General features: G+C 53.5%; 2 protein-coding genes across 7 annotated transcripts in view; one reads left to right on the top strand and one right to left on the bottom strand.

Moving 5' to 3' along the window:
- Positions 1–3,945: 3,945 nt before the first annotated feature.
- NDUFB11 (NADH:ubiquinone oxidoreductase subunit B11) lies at positions 3,946–6,391 on the bottom strand. Its single transcript, XM_059385817.1, has 3 exons — positions 5,984–6,391; positions 4,335–4,465; positions 3,946–4,173 (listed from the first exon to the last, which is right to left on the bottom strand). Exons 1-3 carry the CDS (start codon positions 6,188–6,190, stop codon positions 4,047–4,049), a joined length of 465 nt encoding a protein of 154 aa, XP_059241800.1. The 5' UTR covers positions 6,191–6,391; the 3' UTR covers positions 3,946–4,046.
- A 208-nt stretch (positions 6,392–6,599) lies between these two features.
- The window catches only part of RBM10 (RNA binding motif protein 10), a 30,069-nt gene continuing 26,746 nt past the window's right edge, over positions 6,600–9,922 (top strand). For 3 of the 6 annotated variants that reach the window (XM_059385812.1, XM_059385813.1, XM_059385811.1), the window contains exons 1-2: positions 6,600–7,013; positions 8,985–9,126. In XM_059385812.1, the coding sequence (XP_059241795.1) occupies positions 6,749–7,013; positions 8,985–9,126 (407 nt within the window). In that variant the 5' untranslated portion in view covers positions 6,600–6,748. Of the gene's footprint in view, positions 7,045–8,984; positions 9,127–9,922 lie in introns of all 6 variants that reach the window. The other 3 variants (XM_059385815.1, XM_059385816.1, XM_059385814.1) reach the window with 3 other exon arrangements.

Raw genomic sequence — 9,922 nt, 5'->3', positions numbered from 1 at the left:
TACAGGCTGGGAACTAACAGTGTCTGTTACACGGCCTGTGACTATCTTGTTCGCAGGCCCTTGCTCATAATGAATGCCCTGTGAGACTGAAGGCTGAAGGAGGATGGTATCCGTTATGTTGCTAGAGCAGAGCTGGGTCCAACAGATCAAGGTTCAAACATCCCTGGAGTCAAATGGTAGGGTGAAAGCCCTCTCTGTGTTTAGGCCCTCTGGTCACTCACGCTGGCCTCCGCCAACACCCCCACCCTGGGAAATTCCCAGGGCAGGCATCCTGGTATGTGTCTGGGACACTGTCAGGACTTGACCCAGGGTAGGCAACAAACTTCCACCTCTTCATCTCAGTGTGGTCCTTAAAAGCGCAGTGGCTTGCCGGAATGGCTACAGTGAGAATGATGGAGGGTGCCGAGCAATGGTGGGGATGTGGCGCTCACCACCATGGGATGTGGAGATTGGAAACCTGGTGTCATTTACTAAAGCTCATCCCATTTTGCCTGTGACTTAGGCCCTAGGTTTATGCCCAAGAGAAATGAGTGCATCTATCCATCAAAAGATGTATACAATAAGGGATGCCTGGGTGGCTCATTCGGTTAAGCATCTGCCTTCAGCTCAGGTCATTGTCCCAGGGTCCTGGATCAAGTCCCACATAAGGAATCTCTGCTCAGTGGGGACCCTGCTTCTCCCTCTGCCCCTCCCCCTGCTTATGTGCTCTCCCTCTGATGAATAGATAAATAAAATCTTTTTTTTAAATGTATATAACAACAAAAAAATGTGCATAATAAAGTTCAGAGAATTGGGGCACCTAGGTGGCTTAGTCATTTAAGCATCTGCCTTCAGCTCAGGTCATGATTCCGGGGTCCTGGGATTGAGCCCTACATCAGGCTCCCTGCTCAGTGGGGAGTCTGCTTCTCCCTCTCTCTGTGCCCACTACTCCCCCTGCTTGTGTGTGCTGTCAAATAAATAAATAAAAATTTTTAAAAATTTCACAGGGCGCCTGGGTGGCTCCGTAGGTTAAGCCTCTGCCTTCGGCTCAGGTCATGGTCTCAGGGTCTTGGGATCAAGCCCTGCATCGGGCTCTCTGCTCAGCAGGGAGCCTGCTTCCCCCTCTCTCTCTCTGCCTGCCTCTCTGCCTACTTGTGATCTCTGTCTGTCAAATAAATAAATAAAATCTTTTTAAAAAATGTTCATAGAATCACTTTTTTTAAAAAAAGATTTTATTTATTTATTTACTTGTCAGAAGAGAGAGTGTGCACAAGCAGGCAGAGTGGCAGGCAGAGGCAGAGAGAGAAGCAGATTCCCTGCCGAGCAAGGAGCCTGATGAGGGACTCCATCCCAGGATCTCGGGATCATGACCTGAGCCGAAGGCAGCGGCTTAACCTTCTGAGCCACCCAGGCGTCCTGACAGAATCATTCTTAATAGCCCCAACAGAAAACTCCCCAAAGGCCCATCAACACGGGAACCAATGAGTGTGATCTAGTCACACAATGGAAGGGATTACAGCAACGAGAACAGACAAACTACCGGTTATATAACGTGGTTCCATCTCACAAACCTCACACTGAATGAAGGAAGCTGGACGGGAAAACGTATGATTGCATTTATATGGACGTCCCAAGGCAGGGGGTGGTGGGTTGGACCTGAAGGGAGCTTTTTTTTTTTTAGTGTTAAACATTTACCCATTTGACAGACAAGTAGGCAGAGAGGCACACAGAGACAGAGAGAGGAGGAAGCAGGCTCCCCACCGAGCAGAGAGCCCGATGCGGGGCTCGATCCCAGGATCCCGGGACCACGACCGGAGCTGAAGGCAGAGGCTTTAACCTACTGAGCCACCAGGTGCCCCCTGAAGGGAGCTTTTAGTGTTCATTCATGTTCTCTTTCTCGACCTGGGTCCTGGTTACGTGGGAGTGTCTGGTTTGTAAAAAGTAAATGACCTTTGAAGCCTGTATGTACATTTTGTTTATTTTTTAAAGATTTTATTTATTTATTTGGGGGAGAGAGAGCATGAGCGGTGGGAGCAGGGGGAGAGGGAGAGGCAGACTCCCCATTGAGCAGGGAGTCTGACTTGGGGCTCAATCCTAGGACCCCGGGATCGTGACCTGAGTTGAAGGCAGACACTTAACCCATTGAGCCGCCCAGGGGCCCCTGCCTGTACATTTTTATTCAATGTTCAGAACAATGAAGTTTTGAGGTGGCTGGTGTGGCTGGGAGGGAAGGAAGGTGGTATTGTTGCCATCGGGAAGAGAGCAAAAGCGGGGATTTTTAGGATTTAGTTTAAGTGCCAGCTCTTGTTTGGCCAGAACGGAGGTTTCTTGAGATCCTGGGAACATGAGAAGGAGGCAGATCTGGGGGGGATTGGAAGCGTGCAGCCTCAGAGGCCATAAGCCTGAAGGCCACTAACGGTAGGCCATGGCGCCTACACCACAGGCAGCAAAAGTATCACGTTTCTCAAGCACATACTGAATCAGTCCCTGCTCTGAGCGCACAGGCGTGCCCGAACGCCTGCACTCGTGCAGCTTACCTCCCGAATGCGGTCAGTGGGGGGACAGATTCTCAGGTGGATGGTAGGGTATGGTGGCGAGAAGCTGAGGTTTATTATAGGGAATATAGTCAGGTACTTGGTGGCCGGGCTAGCACATCCCCTTCACTTCCCGTCCCAGTACCTACGGGCTGGAAGGTGGAGAGTGCTCTCTTCACACACTGGGATTCTCTGCTTTGGGGCCTAGCCTCAGGTTGGGAGACAGGCCCCACAGGGAAGCACTCGGGAAGTGAAATCACTCACTTCCAGAAAGGCTCGCGTGGGCGTTGCTCCCACCTTAGCCACGCACCGGTGGGCTGGGGCTCTTTCTGAGACTGAGCAGCTGGGGGTAGAGACATCACCTCTAGCGGTGGGTCCATCGGGACACATTTTCTTCTGGTAGCCAGGGATTGGGGGCTCCTGCACTCTCCAAAGTCCCAAGCAGGGACACGCAAAGAGATGGCAGCAATGAGCATGTGATCTCGAGTTGTGAAGTATGAGCTTTAGAACAGGGCCACTGCGCAGAGGGCAGAGATGCCAGGGACATGAAGGGGCGCCCACATGTCCAGAATTAACAGGAATTTAGGGGAGATTCCCTGGAAAGATAAAGAGAGCCGGAGCAAGTCTCCTGAGCTCCATCTTCCAGAACACAGAGAGACAAAGACAAAGAGGAAGGCTGAAAGAATGAGCCCGATGTGGGCAGACAGCCTATTCCCAGAGAAAGAACATGCAGGGGGAGAATTCCTGCAAGTGAGGGGGCGGGGAGAGAAGGGGAACAGGCAGAGACATGCATGCATACACAGAGATGTGTGTCTTGAGTGCAAGACCACCCAGACTAGGACAGAAGGGGAGAGAGAGGCATCCAGACTCACCAAGACACAAGACGGGCAGAAACATCAAAACGTAGAGAGAAACAGAGAAGGTGGTGAGGGAGACAAAGGCTTGTGCTTAGCAATGGAAAAGCCCTGTTTGGACACACTACCCTCAATTCCCAGTCGTCCTGGCCCTTCTTCTATGATTGGTTGCCGCTGATTTCTTCCCATATGCCACACCCCATGCAGAGGAGCCCTGAGCCACCCTTAAGGAGCCCAGACTATTCTGCCAGAGAGAGATGTCACACAGAAGAAGACTGAAATGCCAGATATGCGAGTGAAGAAGCTACCTGGGACATCTGTCCCAGTTAAAGGTGCCTTCAGCCCGCCGCCACCATCTGACTGCAACCACCTGAGGCCCCAAGAGGAGCCACCTAGCTAAGCCCAGTCCACCACAGGACCATGAAAGAGAATGCTAAATGGTCATCTCAAGCCACTAAGTCTTATGGTGTTTGTTATCCAGCAACAGATAATCAGAACAGGCTGCAGTGGCCTTTTAGAATCTGACACGCCCATTTCTGCACCCCCCTCCCACACACAACAAAACCGACACCAGCCAGTCAAACTTTTAGTCCCTTTAATTAGGTGCTCTGAAGAAAGGGGAGAATGACAGGCAGGCGGAGGAGAAGGTGATGGTTCTTGAGCCCCACTTGGCAACAGGTCAGTCCTCATCCTCTGGTAGCTGGATCTTGCTGGGGTCAAAGCAGTTGGATTCCATGATGGGGAGGCCATTGGCCTCTCGGTATTTAACAAGCCTCTCAGCTTCTCGGCGGGCCCACTCCTGCATTCTGGAGGCAGCAGCATGGGGGTGGATGTGAGGGAGCCTCACTGGACACCAATCCCCATTTTAGCTCCCCAATCCCCACTGGCACAAAGAACAGGATTCCTGGCTCAGCCCCCTTCAATCTCCACCCCCACCCATTTCACTCTCTCCGACACACCCATGCACCTGTAATCAGGCAGATAAGCTATAAAGGTGCTGCCAAGGACCAAGACGATGGAGAACCCAAAGAAAAAGACGACCCGCATGTTCCAGAGGTCCACAACAGGGTCCTTGTCATAACCGTGGGAGTCTGGGTTCTGTGGCAAGAAGAGGAAAAGGTCAGTGAGGGCTTCCTGTGGCTCCACAAAACCTTACGCTGGCCCTGCATAAGCTGGTCTCCAATTTCACCTCAGACCCATCTCCCCTCTCTCCTTTAATTCCTCTTTCTAGTCTTAGGAGTTATCAAACTCCTTCCTGCCACAGGGCCTTTGCACTTACTGTTCCCGCTGCCTGGAAAGTCTTTCCCCCTGATAGCATCATGGCTAGGTCTGTCTCCTGGCTCAAAATATTGGCTTCATAATCACTTCCCTTAGGAGGCAGTCCCTAGTCACCTTAGCCATTACTTGTCTTAAACTATAGGAAATTGCCACTTTTATAGGTTAAAGATGGTTGCATATCGCTAATTTCCTATGGTTTCACGAAAAATTACCCCCTACCCCCCCAAGTCACTCCCCATCCACTTATCTTGCTTAACTTTCTTTCTAGCAGTTACCACTTTACCAAGGTAGCAGCATCTCCCCAGATCCTATCACATTATCTTATTACATACTCAATAGCACTGTTTCCGAATATTTTACATGACTATCGTCTGTGCTCTCCATTACCATACAAGCTCTAGGAGGGCAAGGGCTTTGTCTGATTTCCACACTGCTGAACTCCTAAGGGTCCTGAACCACACCTGGCATACAGCAGGCCCTGGGTCCTTATTTACAGAACAAATGAATAAATGAGTAAGATCCTATATATCCAAGCCAGAGGATAGTACTGATGAAGAACCTACAGTGTGCCATACACAAACTGCACAATGTATCAGGGAGGCAGAAGTAGCAATAATGATTAACACTTTCTAATGCTGAATACTAGGTTGCAGCTGCTCTTCTGAACATTTTGACTCATTTAATTACATGCGGCAGACGTAGCATTTTACTTTCTATAAGGCGTACTCATACTTTCCCCATTTTACAAAGAGGCACCAAGGAGTTAAGCTACTTGACCAAGGTCACAAAGATGAACAACTATCAGTGCTTGTATTCCAACCCTGGCATTCTGGTTTCAGAGTCTCTGCTATCCCCACAGCACAGCGGACCCGGTTCCCCCACACGTTCATCTCGGCGAGTTTGGGCAAGTCACCTAACATCTTTATGCTTCAGCGTCCTCATCGGTAGACTAGATATGCTCAGAGTACCAACTTCGAAATGGGGTTGTTTTGAGGATTAGATAACGTACCTAAAATGTTTAGAGCTCTGGCACCGAGCAAGCCCCATAGGGGTGTTTAGTATTACTGTCGTTATGTTATACTGCTTCTAACGTGTTTTGAGCATCGCCCACTTCAGGTTTGATACCCGTCTTCAAAACAAAGCCAATCTTGCCCCCGGCCCTGAACTGAAGATTAGCAGGGGACAAAGAAGGAAATCAAGCTAAGCAAAGTTCCCAAGTCTTCGAGGATCTCACCAGCAGCGCAATCCTCAGCCGTTTAAGAACGTCCTCTACGGCGTCCCGTCCGCCGGTCCCTCCCTGACTGACCCTTCTTGTGTCCCGTTTCCCCTCCCTCTCACCTTCTCGTAGAGGTTTTCGTCCTCCGGATCTGGGTCCTCCTGCCAGCGTACGGTCGGTGCCGGGGTCCGCTTTCCAGCCATAGCCGACGGGGCGATCACGGCCCTGGCCGAGCTGGACTCCCAGCGAACGCGGGCGGCTGGGAGCCCTCGCGTCGCCGCTACTGCCAAAAGGCGGCGAGCGCTCCAACTCAACAGTCCGGCCGCCATGGCAGGTTGTGCTGCAGGCTCTCAGGGGCGGGGACGGAAATGCCACTGTGCGCAGCTGCAGTTGGCCCGGGCGCGACAATTGTCGCTCCGCCCCCGCCGCACTAAATAGGTCCCGAGCCCGGATTTGGTTTTCAAGTGAGGTGAGGCGCTGAGTAGCCCCTTTTTCCTTCCCTCTGTCATGGCCTCACGGGGGCGACCATTTTCCCAACCTCAGTCAGGCCAAGGAATTTCTGGCTGATAGGTCGGCCCAGTCCCTTGATAAGAAAGCGTTGACATTTGGACGGCCGCAGGTCCCAGCCAATGGCACGGAGATTTCCCTCGTCCTCTGGGGAAAGGGGCGGAGCTTCCGTTTGTCTTTCATCTTCGAAGGAAGCCAAGCTTCTAAAAAGCGGGCCTCGCCGGATTGGCCAATAGCTACTCCTTTTCGCGACTTGCGAGCGTTCGCAGGGAGAGTGGGGAGGTGGCATACGCTTGCCAATCAGAGCCGGCCAGGGCTGGCCGTCGGCGGCCGGCGACCAATAGACGAGGCCGGCCAGAGCGCGCTCCCTTAGTAGGTGGATGGTGGTCGAAGCGCCGGCTCCCTTCTCGTCGTCGCCATTTTGTGCTGGTGACTGCGGCCGGCCGGGAGTAGGCGGCAGTGGGTTTCCTGGGGAGGGTAGCGCGCTTGGCGCTTCTCCCCTCCCCGCTCCTCCGCCCTTCTGCCTCCGGCCTCGGACTGGGCGGTGGTGCGGGTCGGCTCCGGCTGAGCTGGGAGAGTTGGAGGAGGTGGCGGCGCGCCGAGGTGATGTCCGGGAGCCCTCCCTTGACAGCCCGGGCCGAGAAGGTGAGCGTCGTCGCTGGTCGTGGGGGCGGAGGTAAGGGACCGGGGGCGGGCGGGTGCGGAGAGGAGGCGCGAGGGCGAACTATGGGACGTGGGCCTGGGCTACGCGCGGAACCGAGGCGTGCGTGCATGGCCTGAGCCCGGGAGGGGGGTGTCTCCCCCCACACACACACACACACACTGCTTTTGAGAGCGGAGGCGCGTGCGCGATTGGGGCACAGAATGGGTGCACGCGGGTTGGGGGAAGGGAGGGACCGATGGGAGTGGGTTTCCGTGGTATCTGCGACACCGAACTTTATCTGTGGAGGGGCCGAGGTCTTTATCCATAGGGGAGGGGGTGTGCTGTCTGTTCCGTGTGACTTGGGTACTTACCGGTCCGTGGGGAAGCATTCTGTGGCTCAGGTCCTTATTCTTGGGTGGGGGAGGAGGGAAAAAAGTCTATGACTCTGGTCTTTATCCTTGCAGTCTGTGCTGTAACTCAGGTCCTTATCCATGGGGAGGGGTCCTTATCCTTGGGGAGTTCTTCTTGGGACTGGCCCTAATCAACCCACTTGCTAGGCGGGGAGGGAGCGCAAGGAATGTGTGCATGACTTACTGCCCCTTCTTTGGGGAGGAGTTCGAATCCGTGACTCTGGCGCTCATCCTTTGATGGGCCTCAGTGTGTGATTATGGCCTGTATTTATTGTGGGTTCCTGTCTTGTGATTTGGGCCCATAGTTATTCAGGGCGCGTGTCTGTGACTTTGGTCCCTATCTGTTGTGGATACGGGTGTGTGACTCCGACCTCTTTGCCAGAGTCTGCTGAGGGTTTTGTATCTGGCTCTCATCCACTGGGGCCCCTGGTTGTGATTCTAACTCTTATCCATCTGGGAGCAGGCAGCCCTGGTTCCCTGTGGCTTAAGGAGGAAGAGAAAATTGGTTGTGTGTATACATGGGCAAAAGGTGTGGTGGCTAGCTACTGTTGGGCAGGTGTTGCTGCTGCCTAGCTTTGCCCGATTCCTGCTGAGAGGGTGGGCTTGAAGATTCTGGGTTACTTCTTGGTGACCCCTGGCCAGGTCACGTGGCTCTGGGGACTCACTTAGTTCTCATGGCAGCCCTGAAGGCTGGATGAAGTGACTCACCCTTCCATCCCAGCAGAACAGCACAGTGGTTGGGAACAGCCTCAAAAGGGCTCCTTTTGCCTTTGAATGAGTTGGACCCAGAGCCCTGGGGAGAGAACCACCTTGGGACCTGGCTGTGCAGAAGAGAGAGGGCTGAGCCAGTTGCGGAGTGAGGGCCAAAGCTGTTTTGGCCCGGAGCCCAGGGAGGCGTCAACTGTCTCACTGCCAAGTTAGCCCCTTTACCCTCTAGGCCTTTTGTGGTCTCCTGCTGTCTTGTAGGGGGCAGCCAGTGTCTTTGTTGCAAGGATGAAATGGCACCTGGGGCCCTGTGGAAGGAGGCTGGTGGATGCCTACAACTCCTGTTGTGAAGTCTTACCTCCGTGCCTAATGTGCCTAATCTTGACAAGTCGTCCAACGCCGAGAGCCCTCTGGGCAGGTAGCTCCAGGCTCAGACTTGTCTACCAGTCTCAGGTGGCAGAGCCCTGATCACAGAGTAGGTGGCACCACCAGGGCTCTCTGCAGGATGCTCCCTCTCTGTTAAAGGCCTTTGCTGTTTCTGTTTTATTTAAGTGAGCTCTGCGCCCAGTGTGGGGCTTAAACCTATGACCTGAGATCCAGAGTTGCACGTTCTACTGACTGAGCCATCCAGGTGCCCCTGGCCTTGCTATTTTAGGGCTGTGGGCTATAGCCTCATGTCTGGGGGGAAAGGAAGGAGCAGACCAGGTAGGGGCTGCTTTCCCACTCTGGTCCACAGGAGTACCAGGAAGTTGGGAAATAATGTCCCTGGGCTAAGCGACAGCAGAGAGCCTTGACAACAAGGGTTTCTCAAGGAGGCCCCAACTGCCTTGACCCCTTTCTTCCTTCTACTCTCCCCAGAGTCCCTGCAGGAGGCATCACCCAGGCTGGCAGATCATGGTGGCAGCAGCGGGGGTGGCTGGGAAGTGAAACGGAGCCAGCGGCTGAGGAGGGGCCCCAGCAGCCCCCGCAGGCCCTATCAGGACATGGAGTATGAAAGACGGTGAGTTACCCACTCCCACCCCTGTCAAGCATCCTTGGCTTATCCCCGTGTAAGAGTTGGTCCAGGAAGGTGCTAGGAGGGGACTTCCAGGCTGGGGAAACAGCGCAGCAGATGACTGGTTTCTTTTCAGACGTTTACTTGGCACCTGTTGTGAGCCAGGACCTGAGCTAGGCTCTGGCAGTGCAGTGGCGAGTGAGACAGATAAGACTGCAGCCTTCTTCCTCAGGGTCTCACAAGGGAGACCACACAGTTTACAGGTGATTAAGAAACAGCTTGATAGGTGCCATGGTGGATTGTGGAGTTGGGAAAGGATCAAGAGAAAGGGGGGAATAGAAGCCGAGGCCCAGGTTCCCAGTTGGGGTGACTAAGATATTCGCCAAGGTGTGGACAGCCACTGTGGGAGGAGAGGCAGAGGTGGGTGGCGGGTGGGTGGTGGGTTGTAAGTGCCTGTGGATTCTCAGGGGAGAGGTGTGGGCTGTAGCTTTGGGTTGGAGGGATGGATGGGAGTGGTGCCTTAAGAGTCAGGCATTTGTGCAGACAAATATGGGGCAAGCCAGGTCAGATAATGGGAGACTTCAGGGACAGGGTGGGCTGAAGCTGGCGGGATACTCGTCTTGGAATGGGATACTCTCATATGGTTATTTTTATTTTATTTTTTTTTCCCGTGTGGTTATTTTTAAACTGGTACGAACAGGAAACAGTCGGGACACTTGGTAAAATACAGAGATCCTGGGCCAATCCTCAGCATACTGGTGGATCACTCCAGTTGATTTCTCATGCAGATCATCTATTCCTG

This window comes from Mustela nigripes, chromosome X, assembly GCF_022355385.1.
Source record: "Mustela nigripes isolate SB6536 chromosome X, MUSNIG.SB6536, whole genome shotgun sequence".
Classification (NCBI taxonomy): domain Eukaryota; kingdom Metazoa; phylum Chordata; class Mammalia; order Carnivora; family Mustelidae; genus Mustela; species Mustela nigripes.
Note: the sequence above shows the minus strand (reverse complement) of the source record. Positions and strands in the feature narration are given on the sequence as shown.

Excerpts from the sequence above, each read along its gene's own strand:
- NDUFB11 (XM_059385817.1), bottom strand. The coding sequence starts at position 6,190 with ATGGCGGCCGGACTGTTGAGTTGGAGCGCTCGCCGCCTTTTGGCAGTA. Across the intron at positions 4,466-5,983 it reads ACGAAAACCTCTACGAGAAG|AACCCAGACTCCCACGGTTA; the intron begins GTGAGAGGGAGG and ends TTCTTGCCACAG. Across the intron at positions 4,174-4,334 it reads GCTTATCTGCCTGATTACAG|AATGCAGGAGTGGGCCCGCC; the intron begins GTGCATGGGTGT and ends TGCTGCCTCCAG.